The sequence below is a fragment of the Balaenoptera ricei genome, chromosome 9, assembly GCF_028023285.1.
Source record: "Balaenoptera ricei isolate mBalRic1 chromosome 9, mBalRic1.hap2, whole genome shotgun sequence".
NCBI lineage: Eukaryota > Metazoa > Chordata > Mammalia > Artiodactyla > Balaenopteridae > Balaenoptera > Balaenoptera ricei.
The window spans coordinates 70,285,511-70,310,147 of NC_082647.1; the positions used below are offsets into that span (position 1 = coordinate 70,285,511).

A 24,637-nucleotide genomic window follows, 5' to 3' on the forward strand; every position below is an offset into this window, starting at 1 on the left:
AACAGGTTACCTACGGCTATACTATGGACTGATCAACATAAAAATCTAAACAAAGTAGTCATTAATTCTTTTCTTGGTTGGTTTATATTGGATAGAATGACATTTAATTCAGGAGATTATATTCATTCCTTGGTGAGAGTATGTCCTCAGGCTGTTGGTTTTGGCTAGTTAGCGCCTCTTGTCCGTTGTTGATTCCAAAACTATTCAGAATTTTCTGATCATCTCTGGAGTTTTTTATACAGAATTTCTGGTAGACTCAATTACTACGGCCTAGAATCCATATAAAATAGACTGTATCTCCGCTCATTTGACTAGGGAATTATAGTTGAGATGGATGATGATCTTGATGAGGAAATTTTAGGTACAATAAAGCAAATTTCTGATGTTCAGAGAAGACTCAGGTCTATATAGAGTACTGCCTCACATGCCACAGGAAACTTGGATGGCCATGTTAGTGGGTGTTTTCTTTTTACAACTTAGAAGATTTATTTTGAGATAGTAACAGTTTGTGATAATCAATCTCTAAAACACACCCCCCAATGATACCCACACTTCCCAGTATTCACAATACAGTATTCCCTTGTATAATTCTCTCCTCTTGAGTGTACGTTGGACATACAGACTTGCTTCGAATGAACCGAATACGGAAGAAATGATGGAATGTCACTTCTAAGATTAGGTTACAAAAGTACTGGGCCTTCAATCCTGAGTGCCATGTGGTGAGGCAGCCCTGTGGAGAAGCCTACATGGCAAGGGATTGAGACCTGCCAACAACCACGTAAGTTTGAGAGCAGAATCTACTTCCACATCAAGTCTTCAGATTAGACTGTAGAGGACAGCCTATAGAGGACAGACAGCTTGACTGTAATCAAATAAAAGACCTTGAGTCAAAGGAACCTGGCTAAGCTGTGCCTAGATTCTTAACCCACAGAAACTGAGACAATAGATGTTTGTTACTTAAGGTCACTAAATTTGGGGGTAACTTGTTATGCAGCAAGCACAGCACAATATATAATACAATGTCCAACTTAGTAATAAGAAGTTGTGATCATTTATCCATTCATTTATTTATTTATTCAACATTCAATAAATGTCCCCCTTTTATCAAGACTGCATCATGCTTTGCGAAGACCTCACATGGGGCTGTATAGCCTCTCACAAAACACAATAGAAGGGTACATAAACCAGACCTCAGGGGAAAAACAAACAGGAAAAGCTCCCTGGGGAAAATGACATCGTGGGTGAAGGCCCTGGAGGTAAGAAAGTACTATCACATTTGAGAAGCTGCAAAAAGTAGAGCTGGCCTGAAGAGTGCACAGTTAATTAGAGAGTGCAGGGCTGTTTGGCAAGGGTGCCGGTTAAGAAGACAGATTTTGGTGTTACATGAATCCAAGTTCATCTCCATGTCCCTGTTCTGCCCCTTCACAACAATGTTAACAAGAACCATTTAAACATCCCCTCTATGCCTCAGTTCTTTCATCTGGAAAAAAAACATTAACAGTACCCATTTCAAAAGGTTGTTAAGAGCATTTGCTATGGTACCTAGGGCATAAAATAAGTGCTGAAAATCGTTGGCTGTTATTATTGTTGTTTTTGTTATTTTTATTAGTAGTATTAGTCACGTGAGAGATCTTCTGAGACATAGCAAGGAATTTTTATATTAATTTAGAAGCAGTGGAAAACCAAGAAACAGATTTGAATGGGGAATAACATGATAAACAATTTAGAACAATCATTCAAACAGCCCCATAAAGAATAAATCTGAGAGGGGCAAGATTGAAGGCTGGAGGTCAGTTAACAGGCTGTTGCAATAATCCAGACAACAGCTGGGGTGCCTAGGACAGTGGCAATGAAGATAAAAGGACACGTATGAAGGATAATGAGAGGTAGAATTCAAATGTTTTGGAACTTGATTTGCTTTGGGAGTGAGATAGAGAATGAGTCCAACTTTATACGAGGTTTAGAGAATGAGGAAATGATATGCATTTTCAGAGACTGAAACCTTAGCAGATGGAGAAGGACTGGCTGGAAAAAGAATTTGTGAATGTGAAATATCATCGACATCATCGACATTTAAGGGACCTCTGACTGACTATACAGATCTGAAATGCAGGAAAATGACTAATTAAACACAGGGCTAGAGAATATTTTGTGTCCCTAGCAAATGAAGGATATGTGAAGCCATCAGCAATTTTTTTTAAAGAGGTCCAATTACCTATGTACAAAATCTAAAAATCATCAATAGAATCTTGAATCCTGCAAAAGAAACTTAGAAGCAGCAGCCAAAAATGAAAAAGGATAAAAGAAAAACAAGATGTTACAGAATCCACTGGATGAGACTCCTTCTAGAAAAAAATAGTATCAGACAAGAGAGTCAAGTGGTGCAATAAATAAGGTAAGGACTGATAAATGTCTTGTGGATTTCCCATAGGAAGGTCACTGAGGACTTCACCGAGAGCAGTTCCTACGGAAGGTTGGGGCAGAAGTCAAAATGCAGTGAACTGAGGAATGAGAAGATAAATTATTTTAAAGAAGTTTGGCTACAGGGTAACCTTGGGTTTAGAACTGTTACTTTGTTTTTGTTTTAATGGAAGGAACATGTATCTGTTAATGGGGGAGGGGGAAGGGGGGAAGAGAACCAGAGCTCAAGAGAGGAAATAGTCTCAGTGAGAAGATGGCTACAGATGCAAGATTCTTTAAAGGTTTGGTGCTTGGAAGATAGGAATGTTCCCATATTGGAGTATGTAACTATACTCTGAAGTTAGAGATAAGACCATATTTAAGAGTGGAGGTAAAAATGGTGGGGTTAGACCAGTGGTTCTCAACCAGAGGATGATTTTGTCCCCCCTCCAGGCAACATTTAGCAATGTCTGGAGACATTTTGTTTGCTACAACTAGGGGGTAAAATACTGTCATCTAGTGGGTAGAAGACTGGGATGCTGCTAAACAGTGTCCAAGGCACAGGACAGTCCCTCACAATATCTAGTCCAAAATGCCAATAGTGCCAAGGTTAAGAAACCTGGGCTAGACATTTAAGGAGAGAGGAAAAGGTTTAAAATATCCACTGAGGAGAATGGGGAGCTCACAGTGGAATCACAGTATGCTTGCTTTACAACATTCAGGGCCCAGTGAAGAATGAAGACCAGTATTTTTAAAGTACAATAATCTACACTGTTGTATACTTTTCTCCAGCAGTGTTAAGACTGAATATAGGCTCAGAGAAGTGAAAAGTTAGACTGGTAACATGAATGAGGTTTTACTAACTGGGTTTAATAGAAGGACAAGGGAATTAAAGTTATTGGTAAGAGATCCATGATCCACTGAATTGATGGATCATGGTATCTAAGTAAAGTGTGAAACAAAAGGTAGCTGAAAGAGAGAAGACAGTGGGATTAGAGTTTCCTATAAAATTTAAATATGTGCAGTGAGAGTAATTTAGTATAAGATAAGGAAAGGTAAAATATTGTGGTCAGAAGTTAAGAAATAGCCTTAGTATTTATTTTTCAGCACAGTTAAGATGATGGCTATATCCAGACTGGGCCCAACAGGTAGGTAGATGAAGTGCACTGAAAACAACGGACACTGGAAACGAGAAGGGCAGGACCTGAGAAGCGAAGGCACTGAAAAAAAAAATCACAGAGCGCCAGTTACACACCATTGTGTGTATCCCTAAATTCCACATCATATCATTATTTAAACAATGATGTGAAAACATACATGGACCCAATGTATCACTGCAACACTACATACAACAGCCAGGACACAAAAGCAACCTAAATGTCCATCAACAGATGAATGGATTAAAAAGATGTGGTAGGGCTTCCCTGGTGGCGCAGTGGTTGAGAATCTGCCTGCCAATGCAGGGGACACGGGTTCGAGCCCTGGTCTGGGAAGATCCCACATGCCACGGAGCAGCTGGGCCCGTGAGCCACAATTACTGAGCCTGCGCATCTGGAGCCTGTGCTCTGCAACGAGAGGCCACGACAGTGAGAGGCCCGCGCACCGTGATGAAGAGTGGTCCCCGCTTGCCACAACTAGAGAAAGCCCTTGCACAGAAACGAAGACCCAACACAGCCATAAATAATAAATAAATAAAATAATTTTAAAAAAAAAGATGTGGTATATACATATATAATGGAATACTACTCAGCCATAAAAAAGAATGAAATAATGCCATTTGCAGCGACGTGGATGGACCTCAAGATTGTCATACTGAGTGAAGTACATCAGACAGAGAAAGATAAATATCATATGATATCGCTTATATGTGGAATCTTAAAAAATGGTACAAATGAACTTATTTACAAAACAGAAATAGAGTCACAGATGCAGAAAACAAACTTATAGTTACCAAGGAGGAAAGGGGGGGAGGGATAAATTGGGAGACTGGGATTGACATATATACACTACTATATATAAAATAGATAACTAGTAAGGACCTATTGTATAGCACAGGGAACTCTACTCAATACTCTGTAATGGCCTATATGGGAAAAGAACCTAAAAAAGAGTGGATATATGTATATGTATAACTGATTCGCTTTGCTGTACAGCAGAAAGTAACACAACATTGTAAATCAACTATACTCTAATAAAAATTAGGAAAAAACCACACAAAACCATGAATAAACAAATTTCTCTCTTAAAACAGAGTTGGGAGACCAGAAGGGGGAGCCCTCACACCCTGCAACTACAGCTGAGCCCAACAAGAAGAAACGGTCCTCTTCTCTCCTGGCGAGGACTCAGCAAATAGAAACCATGGGCTGTCTATTTACTCTAGCCCTCCCAACTTCCTTGCTCCTTCTATAAAAGTGTCCTTCCCTTGCTATGCGGGGACTTGCATGTGGCTTGTCATGGTTGCAGACCCCAAATTTCAATTGTCTGTTTATCCTGAAGAAACCTATCTTTGCTGAAGAGATATCTGGCAGTCTATTTGTTTTAGATCAATAATTACCAATCATATACAGGAAAAGCAGCAACAAAAAGAGACTATCATAATAATTGTAACAAAAAGGACTCTTTGTAGAATCTAACACTGGGAAGACCAAGGAATGAGTCACACAGGATGCATCAGTTGGGTACTCAACAAGAGTGTAGAACCCAGCTCTCTAAACCTAGGGTTGATAGCCAGTCCCAGTAACACTCTTTCAGGGTTCCATCTTATTGGCTCCTGCACTGAATGGATAAAGCATTAATGAAATTATCCAAGAGTAGAAGACTATTTTTCAGGCAAAACGTTGCCTCACGAGGTCAGACAATGGGAAGTTATCTACACTTAAATATCCTGCAGGATGCAGCAGAGAAATTAGGGCACAGAACTTAGGAACAGATTCTTAACAGGTGGATTTGAGATAGAAAGCAAAGAACAAGGTGCTAAAAATTCCAGCAACAGAGGAGGAATACTCAGAAAGTCTACGAATAAAGGCAACTTGGAAAAGAAGATTGTAGTATAACCTTTACACCCAAGAGACAGCTGAGGTGGCTGCCATTTCTTTCCAGCTTTAGATTGTTGCTCCAAACGCTACTGGTAGAATTTAGCACTGACTGCCATCAAAACGACCACGGGGAGCTTGTTAAAAACTGAAATTCCAGAACTTATCCCAGATGATTCACTAACTATTTACACATTCCAGGAATCTATGTATTTAACAGTTCATGTATTTAATACAGGACTGAAATTTGGGAACTCGTAGTATCTACTACTTAATACTGTCACACCTTCATCTCACCTGATGAGTTGAGATGTTAACAATAGATGTCATTGTTAAGTCTCTTATAGCTCATATTCATTGAAAACTTACGGTATGGCAGATGCTTTTCTAAGCGCATTAAAATACATTTTTAAAGTTCAGTTGTCCCAACAACTTTACAGTGCAGTTGTTATTAACATTTTCAATTTAACATAAGGAAATTAGGCAATAAAACAGACATCTGAGCACTGGCAATCTGATACCAGAGCCTGTTCTCTTTACTGACTGTGCTATCATGATAGAACTAGCTTACTAAAATAAACCTTTTCCCTTCGCTTTCAACTAGAATTATGTATGTTGTTAAAAAGCCATGACATGTTGATCATAAACCCAGGCAGTTACACATTTTAATGAAAACAAGGAAACTGATGAAAACAATAAAATCAGCTTGGCAAGCAAAACATTTCAAAGCACAAAACTGTCATAAAAATAATGGATGTCCTTAGGGGTAAAAGTAGTAAATAATTCCTATACACCTCCTCACACTCACAGCTACTTCTTGCATTTCCTTAACCCTAATATTAAATATGAGGTTGACTTGGACATTGATCAGTTCAAAAAAGGGAGGGGGGGGCAAGAAACATCCATTCACTTATTCAATATCATAATTATCCTATCTTTTGCATATCTGTTTTTCTCTTTTCTTTTTCTCTCTTCTTAATCTCTTTCTTTTCTTCATGTATTCAACAAACTTTAGTAAGCATCTAGCATGTGCTGGGCACCGTGGCTCTCAAGACAAGTGTCAACCTCACGCAGGGGCTCATGTGCACCAGGGCGGGGGGTGGCTTTCTAAAGAAGTCACACTGACGCTGAATTTTAAAGGAGAAATAGAACTCGGAGAATGAAGGTGGGGAGGAAATCCAGAAGAGGAGTGGAGAAGGGGAACGAATTGTATTTCAAGTCAAAAGTGATGGCAAAACAGAGGATTTCATTACAGCAAAATAAGAAAATTAGCTTGAAAGTACTTTTATGCCTTCTCAAGGAAGGCATCTTTGTACGATAAAAATCTGTGGCAATCAAATGTATTTTATCAAACTGGATCTTTGAATACTTACATTTAATTCATTTTTTAACATTTCTTCAAGACGATGACCTACATGTTCTTCATCTTCTTTTGTGTCCATAACTACACAAATTTGTTGTGAAATGCTTTCTGAGATAAAAAAGAAAAAAAAATTTTAAGTTTCAAACAGAATATGGAACAAAGCCCTAGTATGCTGAAACCTATACTAACCCGCTGTTCATAACTATTGAACAAGAATAGGGAGGTGTGGACTTTGGGCCAAGTGGAGTGACTTGGACTGCACAGAGATGTCCTGGACTCAACTGACCATCCAAGCCAGTAAATCTATGTATTTAACATTTTGTGGGTGGGTAACCAGGACATCATGTAAGCAACAGAAATAAGAGATCTCTGGATATATTTGAAGAGAGTAACTGCAGGTGACAGCTACTTGGCTCAAGAATTCAATCCTTCCACATTTACAAGAAATCTCCCAGAATCTGACGGAATCCCATCTCCCAGGCAGCTCCTCTGGTAAGGCCATAAGATGTCTCCTGCGTACAGCTCACTGTGCCACCTGGTGCCCTGGCTACGCACAGCATTTTCCTTGCCATTCCAGTCAATTCAATTAAATTCCTGCCTGTTTAACTATTACCATAACAAATGAAAATAGCCAAAAATAGATTTTCTTCAAATTTGGAAGGCTTGAGATGATATAATTTAAAATCACAAGCTGTATGACATAGTGATATTCACCTTTGTAAACCCTGGATGCACTCTCCCCAAATATGTGCAGTCCTCCTTTACAGTAAACAGATCTAAAATACTACGAAATGGCTATATTGCTGCCAGTTAAGAACACATTTCATGGTATTATGTCATGGATTTTTTTAAAAGCCTAATTTTAAATAGGAGTCCCAAACCAAAAGTTAGTTTAACTTATGACCTAGCTGCTTCTTACACAGGCAACTCCACATAACAGGCTCTCTAGAAACACTGTTCTAGCAATAGTTAATGATTCTTCTCCAAAAAGCTGGGGAGGACCAAACTTTTTTTTCTTTTTCAATAAATCATAGTTGTTTTATTAATTCTAAGAGAGATTTTTGTTTTGTTTTGTTTTGGTTTGTTTGGGCTCGCCACGCGGCATGTGGGATCTTAGTTTCCCAACCACGGATCAAACCCATGTCCCTGCATTGGAAGTGTGGAGGCATGGAGTCTTAACCACTGGACCACCAGGGAAGTCCAAAATATTTAAAATAATAACGTCACCAGTTAATGGTATTCCTGTTACTACCTACCTCCCACTTATCAATAATAGTATATGTTCCAAGAGCCATACCCGATATTCACACCATTTCTCATGATGACCCTGCAAACAATATTATTGTGAATCTATGTGACAGATTCAGGAAACGACTTGAGAGAAACAAAGTAACTTGCCCAAGATCACAGGGTTATGAGTAGAAGAAAAAGAATTCAAATGCAAAGAAATTAAGCTTACGAACACACAGCTATTCTATGGCACTAAAATGAAAAGAAAAAGACATCTGACATGAATTGAACATCAAGCATTTTCATATGAGGTCCTAATGCTTCATAGTTATTATCTTATTTAATGCCTCAAAATAAATATGTATTATAAGCTATGTATTATAATTCCTGTTTTTACTCACAAGGTACTTAAATCCAGGTCTTCCCAAAGCTTCTGCCTTTTCTATCATGCTTCCTACCTTACAATAATTTCTGTAAAAGAATGTGAAACGGTCTTCACTCTTTTATACCCTACAAATTCAAGAAAACTAATATAAGCGTAGTAATTCAAATGGATTAAGAGGACACTTCTCTGCTGGATACAGATCTGCCACAATTATATTATCTTAAAATCATTTCATTTTTTATCATTTTTCATCATTTCACTTTTAGGACTGGGTTCACCCATCAGTAAGGTTCCTACCAACTTGAAAATGTCTATAATTTTAAGTTACACAAGCCTAATAAAATTAAATATAATAAAGAACACAAATGGATGGTACAGATATTAAGTGCTATGGAACATCACTGTGATTAGAAAGGTAAATTGGTTGACAAGATTAAATAAATCTTTATGCTAAAATGAGCTAGGAGCTCACTCTTGAAAGTTAAACTTTGCTTAGTAGAGCCAAGGGGCTTGAAAGTGATGAAGAGAAACAAGATTTTTTAAAAATTTAATGTATTGGGGTAGAAAGAGTACAAGCATAAACTTATTGTGACAAGAGACAAGATAAGTACTCAAAAAGTCATGGAATGATTTAGCAGTGAGCTATGAAGTGGTATACTCAGTGAAGCCAGAACATGAAGGTCCCATGCTTTCCTGAATACCTAGAGTGTCCTGAAAGCTTTAGATGTAACTATAGTATGAGCAGTAGCTTTTGAAAACCAAGTTAATTCAAATGTATGTATTGTATTCTCTTAAATATTTGGAGAAATTTGGACTTTGTAATGTCCTAGCAAAAATCCAGTTACATTTCCAAATGCTTCTTTCACACACACCAAAAACATTATAATAAAAAATTTAATGTGTAAGTAATTTACTACATATATAATATGATGGCACCACAATAATTCTGACTAATTTATAAAATAATGCATAAACAATACTTTTTAAAACAAAACACAACATATGCAGATTTCCCTTCCTTGTTTCATCATATATCCTTTCTAGAATTCCAAGCTCTATCAAATGTAAATCAACAATAAATTAAAACTGACATTATCCCCCTCCAAAACTGAGATACAGTTAGCCCTTGAACATGGGTTTGAACTGCGAAGTGTCCACTTATACACAGATATTTTTCAATAGGAAATAGTATACAGTGCTGTATGATCCTCAGTTGGTTAAACACACAGATAGGGAGGGCTGACTAAAAATTATACGTGGATTTTCAATTTTGTGAGGGTCAGTGCCTCTAACACCCATGTTGTCCAAAGATCAACTGTATAAATAAAATTAAGTAACTCAAAATCAATTTGGCATTAATTTTTTGCCATGTGTCAGCTGTTCTAAATAGCTTTTTGTTTGGGAATCTTTGCTTGAGGGATCTTAGTTCCCCTATTAAGGGATGGAACCGGGGCCCCCTGCAGTGGAAGCGCGGAGTCCTAACCACTGGACCGCCAGGGAAGTCCCTCACCTGCTTTTTGGACAAAAATGACATCTTTAAAATCGCAAGCCTTTCAATTATAAACATAATATATTCCTCTATTTATTGAGATCTTCCTTAATTTTTCTCAGTGTTTTATAGTCTCCAGTGTAGAGTCTTTTTGCAATTTTTGTTAAATTTCTAAGAAACATTATTGATGCTATTGTAAATAATATCTTTAGTTGCATTTTCTACTTGTTGATGTACAAAAATATCTTAAGATTTCTATACAGTCTTTGCATTTAGTAACTGCTAAATTCACTTATAAATTCTAAGGTTTTACAAGTTATTTCAGATTTTTTATATATACAAACATGTCAATTGTGAACAAAATTTTAATTCCTTTTTTCCAGATCATAATTTTTTAATCTGATAATGCAACTTTTAGAATTTTGCTTCTATGTTCATGATAAAAATTAGCCTGTAATTTTACTCTTATAAGGTCCTCGTCAGAGGTTTATTAAACATTTACACTGCCTTCATGTAGTGGGTTGGAAAGTTCTCTCTTTTTCTATTTTCTGAAGAAATGTGTATGACGTGTTATTTCTTCTTTTCAATCGTTTTGTAAAATTCACTGGTAAAAGCCATCTGTCTTTGTGGTAGCAGTTTTAATTAGATTCAATATCTTAAATGGATGAACAACTTTTCCTAGTTGTATTTGCCTATGAATGTGTTCATTTAACCTAAATTTAAGTCTATTAGCATAAAGCTTTGGACTGAATGTTTCTGTTCCCCCAAAATTCATGTTGAAGCTTTAACCCCCCTGCGTGATGGTATTAGGAAGTAGAGTCCTTGGGAGGTAATTAGGTTTAGATGAGATCGTGAAGTGAAGATCATCTCATAGGGTGAAGTCCACATGATGGGATTAGTGCCCTTATAAAAAGAGGAAAAGACACCAGACCTTCCTCTCACATCCATGTGAGGATTCAGCAAGCAGGTAGCTGTCTGCAAGCCCTGAAGAGAGCCCTTATCTGGAAAATGAATCAGCTAGCACCTTTATCTTGGAATTCCCAACTTCCAGAACTGTGAGAAATAAATTCCTGTTGTTTAAGCCATCCAGTCTATGGTATTTCATTATGGCAGCCCAAGCTGATGAAAAAAGTTGCTCACATCTCATTGCAATGTCTATAGGATCATCACTGATGCTCTTTTTTCATTTCTGATAATAATTATTTGAGCCTTCAATATTTTTCATCATCACTTTTGCCAAGGTTTTATCAATTTTATTAACATTTTCAAAGAAAAGTTGTGTTGATTCTCTCTTATGCTTGTCTTCTAACTCATGAATGTTTACTATTTTCTTCAATATCTTCTTCATTCTACTATCTATAGATTTAGTTCACTGTTCTTTTCTAATTTCTTACAAAAGAAAAAAAATAGTGGGCTTTTGTGCTTTTCCTTTATTCTAATACAGTCAACCCTTGAACAATACAGGTTCGAACTGCGAGAGTCCACTTACACCTGTTTTTTTTCAATACGTACATAGTACAGTACTACATGAGTGTGACTGGTTAAATCTACAGATGCAAAACTGTGGACACAGAAGGCCAACTGTAAAGTTATCCACAAATTTTACACTGTTAGGAGGGTCAGGTTCCAAACCCCATGTTGTTCAAGGGTCAACATTTAAGGCTCTAAATTTTCCTCTAATTACAGCTTTATTTACACATCAAATATTGTGATATTTTTCAGTTTAAATTATTTCATTTTCAATTTAAAAGATTTCATTCATTTTTTTCTCACTTTATATACTTCTAGCTTCCGCTGTGATTTCTCATTTGACTCATGGATTATTAATTTTATTGTCTTTATTAGTCTGCTATTGTGCAAGAAGTTGCCATAAATTTAACAGATTAAAACACCCACTGAATATCTCACAATTCTATAAGATAGAGAGGAGAAAGCTAGAGAGAGAGAGAAAGAGCAAAAGACAGCATGAGCATACACAAGAAGAAATGATAATGAGCTCACACATAAAGAAATGATAGAGCAAATGGGGCAAAATGTAAAAAATCAGTGAACTGGTGATCTGGGTAAAAGACAGATGGATGTTATATGTACTATTCTTGCATCTTTGAAGTTTAAAAGTATACTAAAATAAAAAAATATTCTAACCCCCCCAAGAAACAAATAAGATACAATTAAAAATAGATTTATATACACACACATACACACACATAAATAGAAGACTTTAAAATTCATCTCTCTAAAGTTTTAATTACGTGAGGTGATGGATTTGTTACCTAACCTTATTTGTGATAATCATTTCACAATATATGCATGTAACAAACCATCATACTGTACAACTTAAAATGTTTTACATCAATTATATCTCAATAAAGCTGGATAAATTTATTAAAAAATTAAGTCTGTTCATTAAAGATCAACTGAGCAAAACATAATTAAAGACCTAGATTCAAGACAATGTAACAATAATGAACAAAGTCAATCTTTTATCATGTTGGTTTCTGTATTGTCTGCTGACTTCTTGCAATTCCCAGTTACTTGTATTCCACATGGAAGTCTGTGCCAGACTGGCCACTTTCTAATAGTGTCTACAGTCCATATCAATATCATTTAGCACCAACAATGATAAATTTTCTATCCAGCTACGGTCATTTATGTGAGGTCGTAATGTGAGGTTTATAAAAGGTTTCTCTATCTTAAAAAAAACATAAAAATTACCTACGATAGCTGATTAATCCCATCAAAATGGTATAAGTCTTTTTGAGTATAAAAATTTGGGGATAATTCGGGGATAATTTTGTAGTTTTCTCTCATCTCCATATTGTGGCAACTGAAGGATGACGAATTTAGGGAGAAAAAAAATGTGTTGGGTTACGCATTTCCCTTTGATATTTCAGTGTGAAATTTTTAAAGAAACCCCAACCCACTCAACTCCTACTCTGATCTGCATGGCTCACTGGAGTTTACAATTTAGCCATTTCGTGCCCAATATTTTAAAGGCAATATTATAAGAATAAAATGCAATGTTTATATCTCAATTATAAGTATGAGGCACTTCTTGGGTATCCAATATTTGTTAAATTATTGAGGTAAATGCAATTTTTCAAAATCTTATACAAATTCTGTATCTGAAAATAGTATATTCATACTTTGACAGCATTTTACATGTATGAAACGAGATGAGAGACTAACAATTACTATGTAAAGCCAAATTTTCTATAAGGAGTTTATAAGTATCTAAAAGAAAAACAGGAGACATGGGAATAATAAAAGATACTACATGAGGATTAATGAAGATTGTATGAATTAATATGTGTAAAGTTATGCAGAATGCTTTGTACAAGTATATCCCCAATAAATATTCACAGAATAAATGCTATCATGGTCATATACATTCATTATGAATATAAGTTAAGATTCCTTTTATCTTACCAAAATACAACCCATCTCTAATTCCAAATGGTGCCTTGTGGTCTTAACATTTCAGAGTTTGATAAACAATCCCTATCAACTTTGTCCCACTGCTTTTCAAGTTTCAAAGTTTCACCAAATATGCAGTAGTTTTATATAGTAATGGAATACACATCTTGAGTAATCAATAGTCCCGTTTTCATCACTTAAATCCTCTGAAGCTAAAATGGATACCTTCTAGCTCTAATCGTTCATATCTTTAGTTTGTCCACTAGACCTAGGCTGAAACAGCTTACATGATTTCTATTAATGATTCCACAAACATGCACTGACAGGCTTAACTGAAAATGTTGATGTACTTAAGATCTTCATCAAAAACAGGCATCTGCCATAACTGTACTTGTACCATGCAGATGGAAGGCCAAAATGGGAAAGAATGTAAGCTGTAGGAACAGGGCTCAAATAAATTGAACCTCCTCTCTTCCACAGTTATTCTAGTATCCCCCAACTCACGAAGAAGGGAAAAAAGGCACATTATTTAAAATTCACTTTCTTCATGAACCACAAAACACTTTCCAATCATTAATATGATTAATCCTTATTATTTCTCAATGCAAACAAAGTATTTAACAACTTCCTTGAGGTTAATGATGAAATCAAAAGAAAAAAGAAGTCTTTAGAATTCCTGATCTGCTGTTCTAACTATTAATAAAGCACTTCTTAGAAACATTTAGAGTTTAAAATAAAAACAATAGCACTGGGGAAAAACCATAAAGTCATTTCACTTCCTGGAATCATAAACACTCTAAAACAAGAATCTACTCTTTGTTCTCGCCCCAAAAAAGACCTAAGGATAAATTGGAAAAACATTGAAATTAATTTTAAATCATACCTGACCAGTCAACTTGATGACTAATATTATTCTCTGAGTTTTAGTTTTCATACTACCCTCTCTTTTAAACAGCTTTTAAAAAATCTTTCTAAAAGGCACCTGTGTCACATGATGAAATATTTTGATATCTAAACCACTAGGGTACATCCCTCCCCCCAAAATCATTTTTAACAAGTACTCTGATTTACACTGAATAACTTCATTTATATATCACATCTAGTGTCGCACAGCTCTCATAGTGACAACATAAAATTCAAACTGGAACATAACTTGGAAATTGACAGGTTAGAATTAAAAGCTGTAAGCATTAATTAATAAGCTCAAAATTTTCAGTTAATACCTCATCCCCATGCATGACAACTTATAAATGGTCAAAGAATATGTATGATTGCCAATAATTAATAATAATGCCAAAAATAAATAACGTGCAACTTGATTTTACTTTACTGGCTATAATGATTAATTTTGTATGTCAACTTGCCTGGGACACAGGGTGCCCAGATATTTGCCCAAACATAATTTGGGTATTTGTCATGGTATTTTTAGATGAGTTTAACATTTATATCTGTAAACTAAGTAAAGCAGATTGCTCTCTCTAATGTGCGTGGGTCTCATCCAATCATTTTAAGACCTGAATAAAAGAAAACGTTGACCGTCCCCCCAAGTAAGAGATGATTCTCCTGTATAACAGCCTTCAAACTGAAACATGGCTCTTCCTGATTCTACAGTAGTCTGCTGGCCTTTGGACTTGAACTGGGACATTGGCTTTGTAGATTTTGGACTTGTCAGTCTTAATAATCTGTAATCATGTAAGCCAATTCCTTATTGTGTGTGTATATATCTCATTTGTTGTGTTTCTCTGGAGAACTCTAACTAATTCACTGGCAAAAAAATTTTAAGCACTCTTCAACAGATAACTCATAATTCTAAAGTCCTGACCAGAGGATTCCCACCTCCATATATTTCATACAGGGCAACATATAATCACCCACAACACGTTGGGCTTTACACCTCATTCTTCAGCCACCAAATAATACCACCTACAATTCCCTGGACACATCATGATCTTTGCAATAATGTTCATGATCCCCCCGCCTGCAGTGCCATTACATTTCTTTGTCTAATTCTCCAATAAGGACTACATCAAGCATCATCTGCATTAGTAACTCTAGGCAAATGTTTTAGATGTATTTTGGTGAGAGGAGAAGAAAAAAGGAGGGAGGAACAGAACCACCAGGAAGAATTTTGTGAAACTACAGTACCCCCCCATCTCCAAACCCCCAATTCTGATACATAATGATATCTCTCTCAAACACGTATAACCACACAACTAGGATTCTCCTTATATCCAGGTAATCACTGCATTGCTGAATTTGAGTGTTCATGGGAAAAGGCCCCTCAGCGTAGTTTCAGAAGTGGAAAGAAATCCACATGTACTGTGACCCTAGTAAGTCTGTTGGCAAAGCAGACAGTCAGATAGTACACACCAACAGAGCCATATCAGTTCCTTACAGCCAGCAATCATTCTGGTTGTCAGTGCATTCATTCTGATTATTTAGTACTCACGACATTCTATAATTATTGCTAATATTGCTTTGGCTTTTTACTACAGTAGATACTTTTATACATTATTTCATTTAATCACCACAACAACCAAGGAGAGAAATTATTCTCCCCATTTTACAGATGAGTTAAGCGAGGCTATAAAGCCAGTAAGTTGCCCAAGGTCATACTGCCATGAATTGTGAACTTTAAGCTTTCTAACTCAAGTCCACGTGAAGTTAGCATCCTAAACGATATTTTTCCCTCTCATACTGTTCTACATTTTTATTTTACTTTCATTATAGTTTTTACATTGGATTATATTATCTATTTGTCTTTCTCTCCCACAAAATCACAAACTCCTAACTCTGTAACTTATAATTTCCCAACATTACCCCCAGGTTTTAGCACAGGGCACCAAGAAGGTATTGAACATTGATTAGTTTCCATCTCTGGGCTACGAGCATAACTAAAACACTGTTAGGGTGTGAATTGTGTCCCCCTCAAAATGTGTATGTTGGAGCTCTAAACCCCAGTCTCTGAGAATGTGGCTGTATTTGGAGATAGGCACTTTAAGAGCCAATCAAGTTAAAATGAAGACATTAGGGTGAGCTCTAATCCAACATGACTGGTGTCTTTATGAAAAGAAGAAATGTGCACACAGACATGCACAGAGGGAAGACTCTGTGAAGACACAGGTAGAAGACGGCCATCCACAAGTCAAGTAGAAAAGCGTCAGAAAAATCCAACCCTGACAAAATCATGATCTTAGACTTCCAGCCTCCAGAATTGTGAGAAAATAAATTTCTTTTGTTTAGGCAACCCAGTTTTTGTACTCTGTTATGAACTAATATACAAATTCTCTTATCTAAAATTTGTTGAATAAAAATTAGCATTGTTGAATAAAAGACTATATCTCATATCTCATTTTCTAGAAGAGGATGCAAAACAAATTTGTGAATATAAGAAGTAACTAGATATCTAGAAAGAGATCAGGAAATTATATCAGGAGACTCTAACTTCAGAGAAATGAAATTTTAAAATGCAACAGTTTTGCTTCAAAACAAATAACTTTAAATATAAAAACATTCCTAACTTTGAAATAGCCAGGCTAAAATACTTATCTTAAATCTCTATTTTCTAGAAGAAAAAGTAAAAAATAAGGTCAGCCTTAAAAAAAATGCCTTCAATACAATGTAACTCCAAGTTTTGTAGACTTAACATTTAAGAATCATATTCACTTTACTAGGTACACACACATTATTTTCTCTATCATTTGAGAATATACAGATATACATACATTTACTAGTTTCCATATGGAAAGAAGTAGAAAATATTTAATTATGCACATGAAGGTGACCTATGATTAAGAGAATTTTTTTGAAAGAAACATCTGAATTCATTTGTAGTATTCTGCTCAATACCAACACTAAAAATTATTTATTTAAAAGAGAAAAAAAAGGAATTCTTGAAAAGTGGCACTGAGAGCAAAGGAACAGTTTTTAATTTCTAAGAATCCCCATATAAAAACAAAATTGAATAGCAAAATCAAAAACTCATGGACAACATTTTCAATAAACTTAGATACAAAGGTTTCATCATAACCCTCATGATGCAGCCAAATGAAAACAAACCAACAACAATGATGCAAGACCTGAAATACTGGACTCTATCTGGGAACAAGTAGAGGGATCAGTAAAACAGGGTGTCTGACAGATTGGTTAATAGAAGAACCTTAAAGTTTGCCAACAGATAGTCACTGAAAATTTAAGAAGAGCAGCCCTAACTGGAGGAGTTTTACCCACGAAAATAACTTTTTGTGGGGTTAATACAAGAGAACTTGGTTAGGTCTGAAAGAAAAGTGTACATACTGTGAAAATTGACACACCACCTTCAGCATAGGGTCCAACTAAAAGAGAACTTGGAAGTGGAATCAAAATTACACAGGACGGGCTTCCCTGGTGGCGCAGTGGTTAAGAATCCGCCTGCCAATGCAGGGAACACGGGTTCGAGCCCTGGTCTGGGAAGATCCCACATGCCGTGGAGCAACTGAGCCCCTGCGCCACAACTACTGAAGCCCGCGCACCTAGAGCCCATGCTCTGCAACAAGAGAAGCCACCGCAATGAGAAGCCCACACACCACAATGAAGAGTAGCTCCCGCTCACCACAAGTAGAGAAAGCCTGCATGCTGCAATGAAGACCCAATGCAGCCAAAGTCAAAAGAAAGAGAAGAGCCACCTGAAAGTGTGATAGGAGAACAGAGCCATAAAAATATTAGAATAGTGCTTCCACATTTGTGGACACCACAAGAAGGCAACAAAAGAGGGAGATCTTTGAGCTATCGTCAAAACTGTCTTCCTCTTCAAATTCAAGAAAATTAACTTCACATCCAAATGAATAATGGAAAAATATCAAAGCCAAACCCCACACAAAATTATTATAAGCAAAAAGACAATAAGGAGCAGAATAACACCTTTAAAAATAATGAGAACATGCCAGAAAGATGTGCCCATCAAACCAATCAAAACTGTAATCTATTTCAAAACAAGCTAAAAACCATTGAGCTAATGAAACAACACATGAAACAACCATTTGATTTGGAATTTTAAAAATTCAAATCAAATTAGGTTGCAGAACTCAGAAAAGAGCTCAAAATAGAAGAAAAGATCATTTAAGAAATGAAGACTATACTAGAAGTGACACACGTATAAAACTAACAAATAATACTTTAAGAGAAAAAGGTAAAAATAAATTTTTTTTAAATAAACATTCAATATAAAGTAATAAATATTAAAGTTAGGTAAAGATGATCTAACATAAACATAATAGAAATCTATAAAGAAAAAAGAGACTACTAAAAATTATACACAAACACCCATACACACACAAGTACATCACATATCAATACCTGCAAATATTTACCAATAAAAATCAATACCAAGGGCTTCCCTGGTGGCGCAGTGGTTGAGAGTCTGCCTGCCGGTGCAGGGGACACGGGTTCGAGCCCCGGTCTGGGAAGATCCCACATGCCGCGGAGCGACTAGGCCCGTGAGCCACAACTGCTGAGCCTGCACGTCTGGAGCCTGTGCTCCGCAACAAGAGAGGCCGCGACAGTGAAGGGCCCGCGCACCGTGATGAAGAGTGGCCCCCGCTTGCCGCAGCTAGAGAAGGCCCTTGCATAGAAGCGAAGACCCAACACAGCCAAAAAAATAAACAAATAAATAAGCCAGGAGCTCTTAAATAAATAAATAAATATTAAAAAAATTAAAAAAATAAAAATAAAAATCAATACCAAGACATTTTCTAGCAAAATTACTAGACTTAAAAAAAAAATCATTCCTTGGGCACATAGACAAAAAGAACAGAAACAGGTAACGGAATAAAAATGAGATAATCTTTAGGACTTTACGTAAGAAAAATAGAGGAACATATTTAAGTTATGCCAGGGAAAATATATGAGCCAAGAATTTTACATTCTGCAAAACTAACCTTCAAGTGTAAAGCACAAGCAGTTATCAACGTGAATTAAGTAAACAGTTTCCCAGGAAACTTTCCTAAGAAATGTACCAGAGCTCAAGCTTCGGATAACCAAAGTCTAGAGAGATGTGAACAAAATTATCGATGAATAGCATAAAACAGAGTTACTAGCAGAACTGCGACTAAATAAGAGCTAAAGTTAAAACAGGACAGTGTATAACAGCTATACAACCGGAAAACATACAGTGTAAACAAAAAAATGGAGTAGGAGAGTAAATGGGGAGAGTATATGTAGGAAAAATTGTTTAAACTTTTATGGAAATAACATTGGTTTATAGCATTAATATTGACACTTTGAGACCTAGGGTGTGCACTGCTGAATAAAACGAATGAACATTTACAAAATATTCTATTATTCCCTATAGCTTTGAGAATCATGATTCTCAATGTGTGCGAAATAAGATACAACTTAATATTGAACTGGAAGTACCATTATGAACTTATGAAGTATTTTATCTTTATGAAACACACACAAAATAATTGGTAACTTTAGAGAATGATGATTCTTTTGCTTGAAAACTGATAAAGAAAAATAATCAAGCATTTATTTTTGTCACATAAACTGTACCACTGGGTAAGTAAATAGTAGATGAGTAAAGTTTATTTATGAAAGTACCTCAATACCTGAAAACTAATTAATAGAATTCGAATATATATATCATGATTCTGAGCCACCCACACAACCTCTTAACAATATAGGCATTAAGTATCAATGGCTGCTATCATCACAAAATTATGTAACCAGACATTAGGTGTCTCCTAACAAAAAACTCACACCATCTCTAGTCTTGAGAAAAAAGATGAAACTAAATCTGACCAAACTTGTAGATCCAGCTATGACTTTGTAGATGACAGAAAAACGTAAAGAACTGTACCATGCATAAATATGCACCCATCAAAATTCAAAAGAGAAGAAAAGCTACGAGTTACATGGCCTAAATTCAGCAAAAGACAAAGTGCAAGCAAAATAAAGGTATAAGGAACCTGTAGGTTGAGATTTTAAATGTCGTTTAAAAAAATTATCACAACCAAACTGCAGTGTTGAGGGATGCACATTTGAGTGATAAAGTTCAAAAGAAATATGAGGAGGAGATTGCTATAAAATCTGGTTAGCTACTACAAAATACAGGAAAGGGCTTCAGAGGTGCGTGGCAAAGTTCTCTTCATGATCTGGGTGATGTTATGCAGACATGTGCACTATTCTTTAAGCTACAAATTAGTTTTAGATTTCGGTATCTGTGGGTTATTTGACAATAAAAAGTTTTACGAAATAAAAAAAAAAATTACCTGAAAGTACATTAGTCTTTTCATCTGTACTTCTATTCATTCAGAAAGTACCTTTATATGTGATCAAGGGACAAAATTAGGTCTTCAGTATAGCACATAAGGATACAAAAAGGTCTGTAACATGCTATTAAAGCAATCAGTAAACTTTTCAAAATTTAACTTAGAGGAAAACTACCAATAACATGAAAAAATAAGAGCAATGGTATTTTTATTTATAAGGCTCTAAGCTTTAAGAGCTCAAAATACCTTAGGGAGTCCTTTAAATTCTAATGAATCAATACAATATTACTAATAAATAGTTAGAAGATATTAGCCTCCTTTAAAGTAAAAAACAATTGAGGCACAGAGTAGCTCGGCCAAACCACTGGATTATTGCCCACTGAGTGACTGACAATTAATTATTATTATTATTCTGTGTTATAATAAGCATATATTAAATTCTAACCAAAATCTAGCCGGCAAAATCATCATGGCCTCATTAGAGATGATACAAATGACTCACCTGGGATTATACAGCTAGTAAACTCAGGAGCCAGGATTCAAACCGGGCAACCCGGTCTGGAGTGAAGGCCCTCAACCACTCCACATGCTGACAGAATCAGTAAAGAAGATAAGATACTTCCCCAATTCAGCATCTTACCCAGGAGTTTCCCCACCTTTTTTTATTGGAGTAATACACGTCAAACGACAGTCTCACAGGTTCATGGAGTAAAGAGAATTCTCCACGGGCTCTGGCATTCCCCTTTCCCAAACGTTAAGGCATAATAGAATGTAAGAGCAAATGACATCACTCTGGGGCGAATATGAAATCTTCTTTTGCAGCTTTTAATGAAATAACTGGCAAACTTTCAGTACTTAATTACTGTATTTCATTGATTGAAACTTCCATTTTTCCTCTGTATAACTTCTCTGAAATAGGGATGGCATCATAGAATTGCTGCCCATCAGGGCCTTATAAAGATACACTTAACCTCTATTAGCATTCGGTAAAATTACCTTTCCGTGTATACGGTGGTCATTTCCATGATTGTAACATTACGGATTTGTGTAACGACCACCACAGTCATAATACAAAGCAGTTCAATCCTTCATGCCATCTTTTTGTACTCACCCCCTCCCCAGCTCCTTAGCCTAAGCAACCTCTGATCTATTCCTTGTTAATACGTTTCTGTCTCTCCAAGACTATCATTGCTAGTCAACTATACTGCAACATAAAATAATTTTTTTAATTTAAATAATAAAAAAATATAAAAAATAAAAAGACAAAAAATAAAACAGATAACCAACAAGGACCTACTGTATAGCACATGGAACTCTGCTCAATATTCTGTAATAACCTAAATGGGAAAATAATTTGAAAAAGAATACAGGTATATGTATAACTGAATCACTCTGCTGTACACCTGAAACTAACACAACATTGTTACTCAACTATGCCCTAAAATTAAAAATTAAAAATTTTTTAAATCCTATAAATGGAATCATTCAAAACATAACCTTTTGAGATCAGTTGAGATCTCAAACCTTTTGAGATCATTCAGTATGATTCCTCTGAGATTAAGTTATTTTGTATATGGACAATTCATATATTTTCATTTGAGTTGCATTCCATTGTATAGATGTACCAGTTCACCAATTCATCCACTGAAGGATATGTGGATTGTTCCATGCTTCTGATGATTATGAACAGAACTGCTATAAACAGTTACATACAGTTTCCTGTGTGAAAGTAAGTTTTCCTTTCTCTAGGGTAAATGCATTGGAATGGGATGCTGGATCATGCAGTAAATGTGTTTTTCTCGCTTTAAGAACTGTCAACAGCATTTCAGTGTAGCTGTACCATTTTCATTGCCACCAACAATTGTGTAACATTTCCAGTTGTGTCTTCCTTTCTTTTTGCAGTCTCATGATAGGTTTATTAGTGTTATTAATCCTTTCAGGTAACCAGCTTTAGGGTTTTTGTCTCTGACATTTTGTTTTCAACTTCATTAATTTCTGCTCTTTATCATTTCCTTGCTACTGCTTGCTTTGGGTTTGCATTGCTCCTCTATTTCTAGTTCCTTAACACAGCAACTCAGATCACTGATTCAAGACCTTTCTTCATTTCTAATATAAGCATTTAGGTACTGTTTTAGCAGCATTCTACAAAGTGTGATGTCATTTTACTGAAGTTCAAAACATTCTCTAATTTATCTTGAGACTTTCTCTTGGACACAGATGATTTAATGTTTATTTTCCAAGCGCTTGAAGGTTTTCCTTTTACCTATTATCGATTTCTAGTTTGTTTCTATTATTGTCAGAGAACATACTTTGCATGCTTTCAATTCCTCTAAGTTTGTTAATATGTTTTATTACCCAGGGTACATTCTGTCTTGGAGAATGTTCTCGGTGCACTTGAAAGGAATGTTTATTCTTCTACTGCTGGGTGGAAAGTTTTGTGTAAATTAGATCAAGTTAGTTGGTGGTACTCTTTACTCTTTCTATATCCTTGTTGATCTTCTATTGATTCCAGCAAATACTTAGAGAAATATTGCAGTTTCCAGCTATAATTGTTGATTTGTCTATTTTTCCCTTCATTTTGGTCAGTTCACGCTAAGTATATTTTGAAGCTCTGCAGTTAAATGGATACACATTTAGAATTATGTCTTTCTGGTGAATTTATCCTTTTATTATGTAAGGTACTTTTGTATTACTTTCATATTAATATAGTCATCCAGTTTTCTTTTGATTCGTGAATACATGGTATGTGCTTTTACTTTTATTTACTTGTAACCTACCTTTAAAACATTATGTTGGAAGTAAACTCTTGTAGGCAGCATACAGTTGGGTCGAATCTTAATATCCATCCTAAAATCTTTATCTTTTAGTTGGTGTGCAGAAACCACTGACATTTAATGAAATTACTGATATATTTGGATTTAGGTCATCTATTTTATTATTTATATTTTTGTTTTCTCCCTTTGTTTTGTGTTTCTCTATTTCTCCTTTCTCTTCAGGTTTAAACTTGTTTTTAGTATTCGGGTTTTTTTTTTTTTAATTTATTTTTATTTTATGGCTGTGTTGGGTCTTCGTTTCTGTGCGAGGGCTTTCTCTCGTTGCAGCAAGTGGGGGCCACTCTTCATCGCAGTGCGCGGGCCTCTCACCATCATGGCCTCTCTTGTTGCGGAGCACAGGCTCCAGACGCGCAGGCTCAGTAATTGTGGCTCACGGGCCTAGTTGCTCCGCGGCATGTGGGATCTTCCCAGACCAGGGCTCGAACCCGTGTCCCCTGCATTGGCAGGCAGATTCTCAACCACTGTGCCATCAGGGAAGCCCTAGTATTCGGTTTTATCTCTTGTGTTTCTGATCGAATCTCTTTGTATAGTTTTTTTCAGTGGTTGCTCTAGGGATTTCAATATTCATATTTAACCTTTTAGAGTCTACGTGAAATATTTCACCACAGCAAGTAAAATGTAGAAACCTAACCATGGTATATAGGCCCCTTTACCTTACTGCTTTTATGCTGCACTTAGTTATCTACAACATTGCAGCTGTCTCATACATAGAAAAACTCATCAGAAAATATTACCTTTGCTCTCAACCTATAAATAGTTTAAAAATGTAAAGAGAATTATGTGAGTCTATTCTATTTATTGATTCTGTTGCTCTTGCTTAATTCCTGATGTTCCTAGATTCCTTCTGGCATCATCTCCTTTGCATGAAAGGCTCTGTTGAGATATTCTTTTAGAGTACATCTTTTGGCAACAAAATTATCTTTTTTTTCCTTTACCTGAAATTATTTTTATTTTATCTTTATTCCTGAAGGGTAATTTTTCTTTTTTTTTTTTGCTGGATATAGAATACTGAGTTCATTTTTAGCACTTTAAAAATCGTATTCTACTTTCTTCTGGTTCCCATGTTTTCTAATGAGAAATTTATAGTCATTCAAATTATCATTCCTTTATAAGCAGTGCATCATTTCTCTCTGGTTAATTTCAGGATTTTTGTCTTAGTTTTCAGCAGTTTGCTTATGAAGTAAGTATCTGGATATGGACATCTTTGGGGTTATTTATCATGGTGCAATTACCTGAG

The 24,637-nt window shown here is 35.8% G+C and overlaps 1 protein-coding gene across 1 annotated transcript in view; it reads right to left on the reverse strand.

Annotated features, from left to right (window-relative positions):
* The window catches only part of CRPPA (CDP-L-ribitol pyrophosphorylase A), a 324,433-nt gene that overhangs the window by 165,721 nt on the left and 134,075 nt on the right, over window positions 1-24,637 (reverse strand). Inside the window, exon 6 of the mRNA XM_059933945.1 lies at window positions 6,806-6,903. Within this exon, the coding sequence (XP_059789928.1) occupies window positions 6,806-6,903 (98 nt within the window). The remainder of the gene's footprint in view (window positions 1-6,805; window positions 6,904-24,637) is intronic.